The following is a 15,743-nucleotide window of genomic DNA, read 5'->3' as shown; positions in this document are numbered from 1 at the left end:
GAAGTTGACATTCCAGAATTGGCCATAAATTCACGTACAAAGGAGCAAGGCCGTCTGCTGATAATAATTCAGTTTCTGTATTGGAGCCATGCATGGTAGAGATGAACGTTTTTCACATCACTGGAACAGTATGCCATAAACCACAACAATTGAGTACCATGTGGGACAGTTTGCCATCAGTGACGAGAATGGGGAACCACGTGGGAGGGTTTGCCATCAGTGACGAGCGTGAAGAACCATGTCGTCAGTGAGGAGAGCGGGAACCATGTCGTCAGTGAGGAGAGTGAAGACCATGTCGTCAGTGAGGAGAGCGGGAACCATGGCGTCAGTGAGGAGAGCGGGAACCATGTCGTCAGTGAGGAGAGTAGGAACCATGTCGTCAGTGAGGAGAGTGAAGACTATGTCGTCAGTGAGGGGAGTGGGGACCATGTCGTCAGTGAGGGGAGTGAAGACCATGTCGTCAGTGAGGAGAGTGAAGACCATGTCATCAGTGAGGAGAGTGGGAACTATGTCGTCAGTGAGGAGAGTGAAGACCATGTTGTCAGTGAGGAGAGCGGGGACCATGTCGTCAGTGACGAGAGTGAAGACCATGTCGTCAGTGAAGAGAGCGGGGACCATGTCGTCAGTGAGGGGAGTGAAGACCATGTCGTCAGTGAGGAGAGTGAAGACCATGTCGTCAGTGAGGAGAGTGAAGACCATGTCGTCAGTGAGGAGAGCGGGGGACCATGTCGTCAGTGAGGAGAGGGGGAACCATGTCGTCAGTGAGGAGGGCGGGGACCATGTCGTCAGTGAGGAGAGTGAAGACCATGTCGTCAGTGAGGAGAGTGGGAACCATGTCGTCAGTAAGGAGAGTGAAGACCATGTCATCAGTGAGGAGAGTGAAGACCATGTCGTCAGTGAGGAGAGTGAAGGCCATGTCGTCAGTGAGGAGAGCGGGGACCATGTCGTCAGTGAGGAGAGTGAAGAACATGTCGTCAATGAGGAGAGTGGGATCCATGTCGTCAGTGAGGAGAGTGAAGACCATGTCGTCAGTCAGGAGAGTGAAGACCATGTCGTCAGTGAGGAGAGTGAAGACCATGTCGTCAGTGAGGAGAATGAAGAACATGTCGTCAGTGAGGAGAGTAGGAACCATGTCGTCAGTGAGGAGAGTGAAGACCATGTCGTCAGTCAGGAGAGTGAAGAACCATGTCGTCAGTGAGGAGAGTGAAGAACCATGTCGTCAGTGAAGAGAGCGGGGACCATGTCGTCAGTGAGGAGAGTGTGAACCATGTCGTCAGTGAGGAGAGTGAAGACCATGTCGTCAGTGAAGAGAGTGAAAAACCATGTCGTCAGTGAAGAGAGCGGGGACCATGTCGTCAGTGAGGAGAGTGAAGAACCATGTTGTCAGTGAGGAGAGTGAAGAACCATGTCGTCAGTGAAGAGAGCGGGGACCATGTCGTCAGTGAGGAGAGTGAAGAACCATGTCGTCAGTGAGGAGAGTGAAGAACCATGTCGTCAGTGAAGAGAGCGGGGACCATGTCGTCAGTCAGGAGAGTGAAGACCATGTCGTCAGTGAGGAGAGCGGGGACCATGTCGGCAGTGAGGAGAGCAGGAACCATGTCGTCAGTGAGGAGAGTGAAGACCATGTCGTCAGTCAGGAGAGCGGGGACCATGTCGTCAGTGAGGGGAGAGGGAACCATGTCATCAGTGAGGAGAGTGAAGACCATGTGGGAGGGTTGTCATCAGTGATGAGAGTGGAGAATGATGTATTCTAAAACAGCCACTTCATGATGTTTAAACGAGGCAAATGCTGGCTTTGAAGTCAATGGCAGGGCAGCAACATCAATTGGATCTTTAACTACTGTTTCACATGAAGAAGGGATACCAGGCACATTCAGATATTACTTGGACAGCAAACTAAAACACCAAAAATTCCCACATCTTAGTACTGTTGATAGTAATCAATTTGATTTAATCGTACCATAGTTTAGATTTGATTAAAATTAATCCAGTACGAACAATATATTAGAATACTTACATTGACACCAAGCTCAGTCGTATGTCTGAACAAGTCCATTGTCTCATAGCTGCCGACAGCTTCTGCTATAAGTGCCTGCAAAAAATACGTAACCAAAAATTACAACTGCCATTAGAAAATAATTTGTCAATGGAAGTGGAAAAGATCAATATTTGTATAGAAGCACTGAGAATGAAACAATGATATTGACAATTAAACAGCATGTAGTCTTAATTCAAATAGGAAAAGCAATAATACATCAAAATTAAAGAAAAAGCCATCAGAAGTATAGAACGCTTTTGCCCCACATGAAGTTACTATATAAATGGGTCATTATTGTATCAAAGGATCACAGCAATATAGTTTTTCCTTAACGACACACACAAAATGCTGGTGGAACGCAGCAGGCCAGGCAGCATCTGTAGGGAGAAGCGCTGTCGACGTTTCGGGCCGAGACACTTCGTCAGGACTAACTGAAAGAAAAGATAGTAAGAGACTTTACCCTCCTACTTTCAAATCTCTTACTATCTTTTCTTTCAGTTCGTCCTGACGAAGGGTCTCGGCCCGAAACGTCGACAGCGCTTCTCCCTACAGATGCTGCCTGGCCTGCTGCGTTCCACCAGCATTTTGTGTGTGTTGCTTGAATTTCCAGCACCTGCAGATTTCCTCGCGTTGTAGTTTTTCATTAAGGTTGTTATAATTGGGGGGCAGGAATGATTGGGGATAAGCTTCCACTATTAAATGCTCTCAGTTGTGTGTCTCAAGTAGCCTCTGACAACCAAGGCCAGCTCCTGACCTTCATGTGTGGCTTAGCTACTGAGCCCAGCAGAACCATTTCTACTGACAGAATAAGTGACATTGGCCTTAACACTGCTTACTTCAGGCAGATGGAGTTCTCAGCTGCAGTTCTCTGAATTTCAAACCTCTGCTACTTTGCAACTGTACCCACTCATGAGGAAGGCTTTGAGAGTAAAATCTGAATCTGGAGCTGGAGCTCCTCAGGAGGTGTTACATTGAGTTCAACACTGATGGCAACTCCAGTGTCACTGCTGGTGCCAAACTGTATTGGTCTCCGTTGTTCCTTTGGATTCATCAGCTGTGTGGAGAGAGGCAGCCTCCGAGTCATAATCAGGTTTAATATCACGGGCATACGTTGTGAAATTTGTTGTCTTTGCGGCAGGAGTACAATACAATAAATAATAATTTTAAAAGACAGCTACATGACTGCTACACGGGCAATGGCTTGCTCTCTATATCACACTGCCCTGGCCTGCATATAACATTCTCAGGTAGAACACTACATCTATGGTTGACCTCAAACAACCAAGGCCTTATGACTTTTATTGCTAATATGCTGCATTATTTTGTTCCAAAATCCTTTCAGAATGTTGCAAAACTTAACAACAGAATGTGGAAAAATGTCAAAATATATTTTTCAATAAAATAGGTGAATCTTTAGTTCCCTGAATGTCCTCCGTATAATTTTTAAGCTTATACCAGGCACACCAGTATTAATATTTGCAAGAAAATAGAGAAATATTATAATGAATGAGATTTTGCAAAAACTGTAAATACCTGTCCAATCCAGCACATAACATATGAGGGTTCCAAAGACTGGGCTACTTTAAAGGCTTCATGGGCAAGCTGGAACGGAAGCACATGAGAAACAAATATGGTGATAACATCAAAAACGGCAGTCTTTAAAATCACACATAAACTATTGTACTTCTAGAGGGCTTTGTAACAGTGATTTCTGTACCTGAGGGATAAAATTAACAGACCTTAAATGAGTATAGAACTACTAAATAATCATGAGTTTCAGTTATATTGTAGTTGAATAACTCACATTCTCAATACTTACCTCAATGTTTTCATTCTTCAGATAAGTTGCCCCCAGGTTGGTCCATGCCACCACATTCTAATACAAGAGATCATAACATTTAAAGATCAAGGTGTAAACATCATCCTTGTACTTTTTAAAAGATTTGCAATTACTCTTAATTCAAAATTGCATATTTTAACTTATGATAACTCTTCATATCATTTTGAAAACCACTTTATTTTAGCAACAGTGAATGCAAATTAAAGACAAATAGTAAAATGTATTTGCTGTTAAATATGAAAGAGAAATAATGAATTTACTTACATTTTGTTCAACCTGAACAGATTTAATAAATGCATGCTGTGCGAGAGCATAATTTTCAATACCTGTATCACACCAAGAAAATTAATTTAGATCTGTGAATATTCAACCTGATATAGATATATACAGGTTGGGTAAATAAACAGACAAGCAGTAACTGAAATTTGATACAGATATGTGTGAAATGATGTGCATTGGTAAAAAAGAGAGACAATATTGGTTAAATCCTGGAGCTGGGTGTATATGTGCACAGATCCTCTAACAGGGGAAGTGCCAGAAACCCAGGTTCAATCCAGCCTTTCAGGTACTGTGTGTGGAAGTTTCACACGCTCCCTGTGACTCCATGGGTTTCCTTAGGGAAACCTTCCCCCCACATCTGAAAATTGTGTAGATTTGTAAAGTCACAAGAGCAATACAGTATGGATAGATGCCCTGTCACCCAACCAGTCCATGACAACCATGTTCCAATTTCCTATGTTCAGTCCATATCCCTCCATGCCCTTCCTCTATCAATTTACTGGGCAGATCCCTGCCCAATTTACAATGACCAATTAACCTACCAACCGGTTCGTCTTTGGACTGTCGGAGGAAACCAAAGCACCTCTCCCTATATTCCCGGTTCTCCCGTCTTAGCAACATCCTCACAAACCCTTTTGAATTTAACCACATCTTTCTTATAAAGGGTGACCAGAAGTGTACATCCTGCAGCCTTACTAACAATGTAAACAACAGGAACATAACGTCCCAACTTCTTTTCTCAGCTCCCTGAGTGATAAAAGCCAGAGTTCAATGTGTTTCTCACTATCCTATCTACCTGTGACACATGCTTTCATTGTCTTTTTAGCTCTCTCCCTTGTGTCCTACCATTCATAGTACAATCTAACACAGTGGTGGGCTAAATACCCACTGTAAATCAAACTGGGTGTGTAGATATGTGATAGAATCTGGGGAATATGGGATTAAAATAGAATGTGTGCAAATGGGTCTCAAAGTCCTTTTCTATGTGTATAATGTCCTGTGTATGTTACTCAAAATGGGTTTTTTTGGTTTGTTAAGAGTAGGAATGCTTCTTTGTCTGATAAGTGTTTCTCTCGCAGTTGTTTTGCTTTATACTTGCTGATATGGGGATTGTATTCCTTTGTTAACCAATGGGGAATGTTATTTTGTCTTGTGAGGCTGGCAACTTGGGGGAGGGGTTTTCGCGGGTTTTTGGTGAGGAGTCGGGAGGAAGACGCCGAGGAAGGTGGACGTGCGCTGCACTGCTCGGAAGACCACCGGGGGGTCCTAGGTGCGAAGACGTGGAGGTCGGAGGCAAGCGACGAGGGGTCGGATGGTTCAATGGTTGAGCTCCAACGATGTGCACTAAACTGACTGAACTTTGATAAGTTGGCGCCTTTTGTTTTTTTCCCTTGCATATATATTGTATTGCCTAATACTCTTCTAATTTTAGTAAATTCTTTAAAGTGTATTTCATAACGGTATTTGTTGTGGGTTTGATACTGCGGGCGGGCGCGAGGCATAAACTCGATTCTCACAGCACCTGCGTGTACGGGAGGTGGGGTTGGTGTGTGGCTGGATCTCCTTTTCCCCTAGACATATACCAGCCTGTTGGGTAAGTGTTACATGTGCTACACCTCTCCATTATTATATGAGATTTACCACTATAACATGGAGTCAAATTTTGTTAATGAAGACTGATTAGTGTTCTGTTCAATATTAAGAAAATTAAATGAGATTTAATAAGGATGTTCAGAATACAAATGTTGACCCTTTCACCCTTGACCGATGACTTCTAGTTCCAGGTTCACCAAACCTCAAGGGGAAAAAGCTTGCTTGCATTTACTCTATCAATACCCATCATAAATTTGTATAAATATTTGGTGATATCATCTCCTCCTCACTGACCATCAACATTGGCACACCTCAGGGGTGTGTGCTTAGCCCACTGCTCTACTCTCCATATACACATGACATGTGGCTAGGCATAGCTCAAATACCATCTATGAATTTGCTGATGATACAACCATTGTTGGTAGAATCTCAGGTGGTGACAAGAGGGCATACAGGAGTGAGATTGCCACTAGTGGAGTGGTGTCGCAGCAACAACCTGGCATTCAACGTCAGTAAGACGAAAGAGCTGACTGTGGATTTCCAGAAGGGTAAGACGAAGGAACACATGCCAATCCTCATAGAGGGATCAGAAGTGGAGAGAATGAGCAGTTTCAAGATCCTCCGTGTCAAGATCTCCGAGCATCTAACTTGCTCCCAACATATCGATGTAGTTATAAAGAAAACAAGACAGCAGTTATACTTTATTAGGAGTTTAAAGGAATTTGGCATATCAACAAATACGCTCAAAAATTCTATAGTTGTACTGTGGAGAGCCTTCTGACAGGCTGCCTCACTGTCTGGTATGGAAAGGCTACTGCAGAGGACCGAAAGGAGCTGCAGAAGGTTGTAAACCTGGTCAGCTCCATCTTGGGTACTCGCCTACAAGGTACCCAGGACATCTTTAGGGAGCGGTGTCTCAGAAAGGCAGCGTCCATTATTAAGGACCTCCAGCACCCAGGGCATGCCCTTTTCTCACTGTTACCATCAGGTAAGAGATACAGAAGCCTGAAGGCACACACTCAGCGATTGAGGAACAGCTTCTTCCCCTCTGCCATCTGATTCCTAAATGGACATTGAATCTTTGGACACTTCCTCACTTTTTAAAAAACATACAGTATTTCTGTTTTTCCATTTTTTAAAAATCTATTCAATACAGTCGACCCTCCTTATCCGCAGGGGATTGATTCCAGGAACCCTCGTGGATACCAAAATTCACGAATGCTCAAGCCCCTCATTCAACCTGTCTCAATCCGGCGGACCTCAGGACCCAGCGGAACCCCAGACCTTATTTAACCTGTCTCATTGCGGTGGATCTTAGGACCCAGCGGAACCCCAGACCTTATTTAACCTGTCTCAGTGCGGTGGACATTAGGACCCGGCGCCAGAGCTCTGAATGCACAGTGTTTCTGTTCACGAAAATAATCACGATCACGATTGAAAATAAAGTGGAAATAATAAAGTGAGCGGAAAGAGGTGAAACGCCTTTGGAAATTGGAAAAGCGTTAGGCTACGTCGGTCAACAATCGGAACAATTTTAAAGGATAAAGTGAGAAAGGCTCTGCGCCGATGAAAGCTACAATTATTACTAAGCAACGCAGTGGTTTAATTATTGGGTTTTGGGGTTTTGAATTTTTGATCCTCCACATTAACCCGGCACGATGGAGAGCGCACTCGAAAGCAGTCTGTCCCGAGTCCCGAGAACTTCCGTTCCTGAGCCCGGTGCTGAAACATACGTTCTCAAGTGTTTTATATGCATAGAAAGGTAAATTATATACTATATACTAAGATAAACGTTAGACTAACTGACACTAAATAATACCGGATGTACCTGTTCCGACTTACTTAGTAAGAGAACTTCCGATTTTTTCCGATCCCGATGCACGATAACCCACGCACATCCTCCCGTATACTTTAAATCATCTCTAGATTATTTATAATACCTAATACAATGTAAATGCTATGTAAAATGGTTGTTATACTGCATTGTTTAGGGAATAATGACAAGAAATAAAAGCCTGTATGTGCTCGAACAACAAGTGCTGGAAGAGCACTTGGTTTTCGCGATTGAATTGGTTGAATTGGTTAGTTGAATTTGCGCATGCGGAATCCGTGGATAAGGAGGGCCGACTGTATACATAATTAATTTACTTGTTCAATTTTATTATTATTATTTTTATTTTATTTATTTATATTTTTCTGTTGCTAAGTTAACATATTTCACATCACATGCCGGTGATAATAAACCTGATTCTGATTTGATCAAATCTCCCTTTATTTTTCAGTCCTCATGTTCTGGCAAAATCCTTGTAAATTTTAACTATATTCTTTCAATCTCATTGATGTCATTCATGTAGGTAGCTAAGCAGAACTGCACACAAATCGGTGGTTGAGAATCAAAGTGAGCTTGGTGGACCAAAGAGCCTTTTCCATGTTCTATGACCATTTGCTTTCCAAGTTCAGCCACGTTGGAGTTTGTGATTGAAACTTGCACTATTAGAGTGATGAGGATCAGCCTGCATACAAGGATTAAGCTGCACATGAGGCAATATAAGATTGATAACAATAAAACTCTATCTGACAGTACCTTTGTGACTGGCAACAACTCCAAGTGCATTCCAGTATTGATGACTTTTGCTGTTCATCATCACAGACTTTTTAAGGCACTGTTGAATATTTTAAAAAAGTTTTGTTATTGGAAATGTTTTAAAATTAGGTGAAGTCAGGTAATATCAAGGAGCAAATTTTATTTACTGATTTTCCTGAGGGCCTCTCACAAATGGGGAAAAATTTGGATGAGATGGGGTGAATAAAGAAGTTGCATAAATCAATTGGAGCCTATTTGATGATGTATTCATTAATAAAAATAAATAGAATAGTTTGGGGACTCAGTGATATTAAGGCAATATTTAGTAAAAAAAAAATGCAATTATGTCCAAACCAAATGAAGAAAATTTTCATAAAACTGGCCTTCAGCTCCAGCTAAGAATACACATATTAAATTCTTCTTTCCAATCTGAAACCTGGCCAGTTTTGTCAGTCAAATCTACTTTAGGCAAATGTACTGCTTAATGATTGCAGATGCTTGAGCATATAGTATTTCTGCTCACAGCTTTTTTTTGTTAAATATCATAGATACACAAATCTGAATTTTTTATAATTCTACAAATTTTAGTATTTCTGATTTAATTTTGGCAAGATTAAGGATTCATTTGGTGTAAATTAGCAGAGAAGCCAGCCACAAAATCCAAATTAATATAAGACATTTTAAATAGTTGTGATTATAACAGAGAAAAAATTAAAATGAAGTTTATTCAGAAATTCTTTTGTCATGCAAATTAAATTGAAGTGTCTTCTGATTGACCAATGAAGTCTTATTCCTACTGAGGTCATTGTAAATTATCCTGTGATTAGGTTGGGGGTAAATCAGGGGGTTACTGGTGCCACAACTTGGAGAGCCAGAAGGGCCTATTCTGTGTAATATCTTTAAATAAAAATTATGAATAGTTTTTGGGAGGGGGAAATACATAACCATGTTTCTGGGAATTGGGTGATAATTAATAAGGTAATACATTGAAGAGCACGTTTTTATTGTGTATATAGTTCAAAGCAGGAAGCTATATACATCGTGTAGACAAAAACTGAACGATTGCTGGCAGTAAAGTAAAACAAAAATCACACTTCACGATTAGATTCTTGCAAAGAAACAGTATCAGAAAAGTCAATCTGTTGCAACACATTTTTATTTTACAATCTGGACTATTATATTAAAAATTTAACTTCTAATTATTGTTTCAGATTTCTTTTTTTTACCTGTAGTGATTTTTCCAGCAACTCATGCACTGTATTTTCTTCTCCTATACTGGCTAGGTATTGTGCCTGTCGGTAATAATTCACACCAAGGTCACACCACACACTGGCACATGTAGAGTTCAACGTAAGGGCTCGCACATAGCACCTAAGAAACAATAGAGTTCCATTTCTTAAAAGTGACTACTTTGTTGTACAATAAATACAATTGAAAATATAAAATTGTAATTTTGATTCACAATTTAAACTGCAGTTGAAAAGATCAAAATGTAGCTTTGCAACATAACCAATTTTCATTCATGATTTTGGATTACATGAAATTCAAGCTAAATTAATTTAAAGTTTGAAATTTAGCACTCAGAAGATTAGCAACCTCAACACACAGGAACTTAAATCACATTAGATTTACAGATGTATGTGAATCCTGTAGAATTTTCACTGTTTCTGCATAAATATACCCTAAAACGTGATCAGATCTTCACTTAAGTCCTAAAACATGATAAAGAGAACCCAATAAATAACAAAAAAACCATACTTTTTTATTTATTATTGGGAAAAATTATCCAAGATGACATTCATTTTTTTGGAAAAAGTATGTGAACCTTTGTTTTCAGTAACTGGTGTGACTCCTTGTACAGCAATAACTTCAACCAAACGTTTCCAGTAGCGTTGATCAGTTCTGCACATTGGCTTGGAGAAATTTTAGGCCATTCCTCCTTACAACTCGGATGTTGGTTGGTTTCCTTGCATGAACAGCTTGCTTCAGGTCCTCCACAACATTTCTATAGGATTAAAGTCAGGACTTTGAATCGCTGATCCCAAAACACGAATTTTCTTCTTATTAAACCATTCTGTTGTTGATTTACTCTTGTAGAACCATAGAACACTACAGCACAGTACAGGCCCTTCAGCTCTCCATGTTGTGCCGACCCATATAATCCTTAAAAAAAAGTACTAAACCCACACTACCCCATAACCCTCCATTTTTCTTTCATCCATGTGCCTGTCCAAGAGGTTCTTAAATACCCCTAATGTTTTAGCCTCCACCACCATCCCTGGCAAGTCATTCCAGGCACTCACAACCCCCTGTGTAGAAAACTTACCCCTGATGTCTCCCCTAAACTTACCTCCCTTAATTTTGTAAATATGCCCTCTGGTGTTTGCTACTGGTGCCCTGGGAAACAGGTACTGACTACCCACCCTATCTATGCCTCTCATAATCTTGTAGATCTCTATCAAGTCCCCTCTCATTCTTCTATGCTCTACGTTCATATGTTCTATGCTTTTAACTTTTTGAGCACCTTCTCCCTTGTAATAATACTGGACTCAACTATCTTCCCTCACACCCTTAAACATCTGGCACACTGCTAATCTCTTCCACAGTGAAGACTGATGCAAAATACTCATTTAGTTCATCTGCCATCTCCTTGTCCCCCATTATTATTTCTCTGGCCTTAGTTTCTAGTGGTCCTATATCTACTCTCATCACTTTTTTTTTTACATACTTGAAAAAGCTTTTACTACCCACTTTGATATTGTTTGCTAGCTTGCTTTCATATTTCATCCTTTCCCTCCTAACGATTCTTTCAGGTGCACTCTGTAGGGTTTTTAAAACTTCCCAATCCTTTCTCTTCCCACTAATTTTTGCTTTGTTGTATGCCCACTCTTTTGCTTTTACATTAGCTTTGATAAGATTTCAGGTAATATTTATGCAGAAATAGAGAGAATTCCACAGGGTTCACAAACTTTCCAGCATCATGGTATTAAGTGATTAACTTAGCTTTCAAATGACATACTTTTCTTCAGTTTAAAGATTTCATTTTTAATTTGTATGGGTACGCTCAAGGAAAATTGCCTGTGTGGAAATCTTCCCTTTACATACACAAGAGCATAAAAGGGCAAAAAAAATCTTATAAAATTGATAAACCATCTCCAGAAGATTAAAATTGCAACTTTTAAATTGAAAATAATTTACCTTCCTCCTAGGTGAAGAACTTCATTTTTGTTTAATGTTTGCACATTAGAAATTTCACCCTGTCCAAAGAGAACTAAAGGGACTTGAACATGAAGCTTTGCTGCTGACAGGACATGGAGTGTGGTACACGTGTCTCCAATTAGTTTCCATAGGCAAGACACATCAGGTCGATACCTCACAGCTCTACAATACACAACACACAAAATGAAACTGACATTTCTTTTCTTCAGTCACACTAAGGCAAATAATTCGGGAGCAAATGCTAGCATCAGTTACGATAACTACAAAATTAATTGAATGTTGTACAAATCAGATTTATCCTTACATGGTTGAAAAATTCCTCCACTTACCTCAGCCTAAATTTTATCATGTTCATAATCATCAAGTTCATGCTCAACTTGCCCATGAAATGGCATGTCACACCACTCAAATAGCACCACTTTTAAATCAGCAAGATCCGTAAATGAACAAAAGACAAGTGTAATTAAAAGTCTTTCTTGCATCTAGGCTGATGCTTGAGTCCAACATTGAATAAACGTGGATGAATGGGACAAATTTGCATCACAAAAGTGATACATAATTCAAAAATAGTTAAAGCCATTTCAAACAAATACAAGCAACACACACAAAATGCTGGTGGAACGCAGCAGGCCAGGCAGCATCTATAGGAAGAAGCACTGTCGACGTTTTGGGCCGAGACCCTGCTGTTGAACTCATCCTGCCACTTCTCAGCTCAGTTCAGCATCCTAACAATGTCCTGCTGTAACCTCTGACACCCCTCCAGACAATCAACAACACCTCCATTCTTGTGTCAAAAGAAAAAGAAGTTTCAGGTGTCAGGGGGCATGAAGTGTGTGAAGTTACTATAACTAGACTGAAGGTTCTTGGGAAACTGAAAGGTCTGAAGTTAAATAAGTCACCTGAACCAGATGGTGTACACCCCAGAGTTCTAAATGAGGTGGTTGAAGAGATCAGGGAGGCAGTTGTAATGATCTTTTAAGAATCACTAGATTCTGGAATGGTTCCAGAACGACTGGAAAATTTCAAGTGTTACTGCACTCATCAAGAAGGAAGAGAGGCAGAAGAAAGGAAACCATAGGCCAGTTAGTCTGACCTCAGTGGTTGGGAAGATATTGGAATCAACTATTAAGGATGAGGTCTCACAGTACTTGGAGGCACATGACAAAATAGACTGTAGTCAGCATGGTGTCGTCAAAGGAAAATCTCACATGGCAAATCAGTTGGAATTCTTTGAAGATATTAACAAGCAGGATAGACAAAGGAGAATTGGTTGATGTTGTGTACTTGGATTTTCAGAAGTCCTTTGACAAGGTGCCACACATGAGGCTGCTTTTCAGGAAAGACGCTAGCATGGATAAAGCAGTAGCTGATTGGAAGGTAGCAAAGAGTGTGAATAAAGGCAGGCATTTCCAGTTGGCTGATGGTGACTAGTGGTGTTTTACAGGGGTCTGTGTTGGGACCGATTCTTTGTACATTATATGTCAATGATTTGGATGATGGGATTGATGGCTTGGTTGCAAAGTTTGCATATGATATGAAAATGGGTGAAGAGCCAGGTGGTTTTGAGGAAGTAGACAGGCCACAGAAGAACTTAGACAGATTAGGAGAATGGGCAAAGAAATGGCAGATGGAATACGGTGTCAGAAATGTGTATGGTCATGCACTTTGGTAGAAGAAGTGAAAGGGTTTTCAAAATGGAGAGAAATACAAAAGACTGAGGCAAAGAGGGTCTTGGGAATCCTTGTTCAGGATTCCTGGCAGGGATGACAACAAAGTGAAGATGGCTGAAGTTTCGGGGAATAGTTCACAAGCACAGGATAGATATGTCCCACAGAATGAGAAATTCGCACATGGCAGGTGTAGGCAACTGTGGCTGACAAGGGAAATTAAGGACTGAATAAAATCTAATGAAAAGGCATATAAGGTAGCAAAAATAAGTTGGGAAGTTGGATGATTGGGAAGTTCCTCCGGGGTGCCTAGGCGCGACTCGAGTAGCAGCAGTACTCTCAATGGACACATTTAAATATTCCCGTTTCAGCCTGTTACAGCTAAAAAGCACAACTGCTTCCAAGGTCAGTACAGGTCAACAAAGATGTCTTAATGCGTTTAAACAAACTATCACTGCTTAAAACCAATTGAAACAACATTCTGTGGTCGGAAGGGTCCACGGAGAAAACGTCGGAGAAAGCGTGGGCGGAGATAATGATTGCAAGTGCATTTAAGGAAATGGGGTTTTAAACTCCCTATACCGATGATCTTATTGGCGAACATGCGGTCTCTGGTGAATGAAATCGATGATCTCAGAACCAGGGTGCTAAATCAGAGGGACATTAGGACTGTGTGTGTCCTTTGTTTCACGGAATCCTGGTTAACCCTTTTCATACCGGATGCAGCAATTCAGATCGACAGGTTTACTATACACTGTCAGGATAGATTGATAGAGTCTCTCAAAAGCAGAGGTGGAGGGGTATGCCTCATGATCAACTCTTCTTGGTGCACAAATATATCAGTGCAGTCCCAATTTGCTCACCTGACCTGGAATATCTAGCAGTAAAGTGTCGGCCTTTTTACAAACCACGGGAATTCTCTGGGGTCATTCTGGTAGCAGTTTACATTCCACCTCAGGCCAATATTAATCAGACTTTAGATGATCTGAGCAATGGGATCAACATGCACAAAACAGCGCACCCTAACACATTCACCATCATTTTGGGAGATTTTAACAAGGCTAGTCTGAAAAAAAATCACTGAGCAATTGCCATCAACAGATCACTTGCAATACCAGAGGAAACACCATACTGGACCATTGTTACACCACCATCAAGAATGCCTACCGTGCTATTCAACGCCCTCACTTTGGGCAGTCTGATCACCTGGCTGTACTTCTACTCCCTGAGTATAGGCAGAGACTGAAGACTGCAGCACCAGCAGTGAAGACCAAGAACGAATGGACAAGAGAAGCACAGGACAGCTTTGAATCGATGGTCTAGACCGTATTCAGGGATTCATCTTTGAACCTGGATGAATATGCTGCAGTTGTTACCGACTTCATTAAAACCTGTGTGGATGAGTGTGTGCCCACAAAGACTTACTGTACATTCCCAAACCAAAAGCCGTGGATGAACCAGGAGGTACGTCATCTGCTGAAGGCTAGATCTGTGGCATTCTAGTCCAGCAACCCAGGCCTGTACTAGAAATCCAGGTATGATTTGCAGAGGGCTATTTCAAGGGCGAAGGGACAATTTCGAACGATGTTGGTAGCGATATCAGATGCACGGCAACTCTGGCAGGGACTGCAAGATATCACTTCCTACAAAGTGAAACCCAATAGTATGACTGGCAGCGATGCTTCAATACCAGATAAACTCAACGCCTTCTATGAACACTTTGAAGGGGAGAACACATCTACAGCTGTGAAGATACCTGCTGCACCTGATGACCCTGTGATCTCCATCTCAGAGGCCGATGTTAGATTGTCTTTAAAAAGAGTGAACCTTCGCAAGGCAGAAGGTCCCAATGGAGTACCTGACATGGCTCTGAAAACCTGTGCCAACCAACTAGCAGGAGTATTCAAGGACATTTTCAACCTCTCACTGCTATGGACAGAAGTTCCCACTTGCTTCAAAAAAGCAACAATTGTACCAGTGCCTTAGGAGAATAATGTGGGCTGCCTTAACAACTATTGCCCAGTACCACTCACATCGACAGTGATGAAATGGTTTGAGAGGTTGGTCATGACTAGACTGAACCCCTGCCTCAGCAAGGACCTGGATCCATTGTAATTTGCCTATCGTCACAATAGGTCAACGGCAGACGCAATCTCCATGGCTCTTCACATGGCTTCAGGCCACCTAGACAACACAAACACCTATGTCAGGATACTGTTCATCGACTTTAGCTCAGCATTTAATGCCATCATTCCCACAATCCTAATTGAGAAGTTGCAGAACCTGGGCCTCTGTACCTCCCTCTGTAATTGGATCCTCGACTTCCTAACTGGAAGACCACAGTCTGTGTGGATTGGTGATAACATATCCTCTTCGCTGACGAATAACACTGGCGCATCTCAGGGGTGTGTGCTTAACCCACTGCTCTACTCTCTTTATGTACAACTGTGTGGCTAGGCATAGCTCAAACACCATCTACAAATTTGCTGACGATACAACCATTGTTGGTAGAATCTCAGGTGG

General features: G+C 41.4%; 1 protein-coding gene across 1 annotated transcript in view; it reads right to left on the bottom strand.

Annotated features, from left to right (window-relative positions):
• Positions 1 to 15,743, bottom strand: part of skic3 (SKI3 subunit of superkiller complex) — a 183,377-nt gene that overhangs the window by 77,454 nt on the left and 90,180 nt on the right. Inside the window, exons 19-25 of the mRNA XM_073066275.1 lie at positions 11,533 to 11,715; positions 9,561 to 9,705; positions 8,335 to 8,413; positions 4,143 to 4,204; positions 3,858 to 3,914; positions 3,572 to 3,640; positions 2,018 to 2,092 (exon numbers count right to left, since the gene is read on the bottom strand). Coding sequence (XP_072922376.1) covers positions 2,018 to 2,092; positions 3,572 to 3,640; positions 3,858 to 3,914; positions 4,143 to 4,204; positions 8,335 to 8,413; positions 9,561 to 9,705; positions 11,533 to 11,715 — 670 coding nt within the window. The remainder of the gene's footprint in view (positions 1 to 2,017; positions 2,093 to 3,571; positions 3,641 to 3,857; positions 3,915 to 4,142; positions 4,205 to 8,334; positions 8,414 to 9,560; positions 9,706 to 11,532; positions 11,716 to 15,743) is intronic.

Source organism: Hemitrygon akajei, chromosome 2 (assembly GCF_048418815.1).
Source record: "Hemitrygon akajei chromosome 2, sHemAka1.3, whole genome shotgun sequence".
NCBI lineage: Eukaryota > Metazoa > Chordata > Chondrichthyes > Myliobatiformes > Dasyatidae > Hemitrygon > Hemitrygon akajei.
The sequence above is the reverse complement of the archived record's forward strand: the minus strand, read 5'-3'. Positions and strand labels throughout refer to the sequence as shown.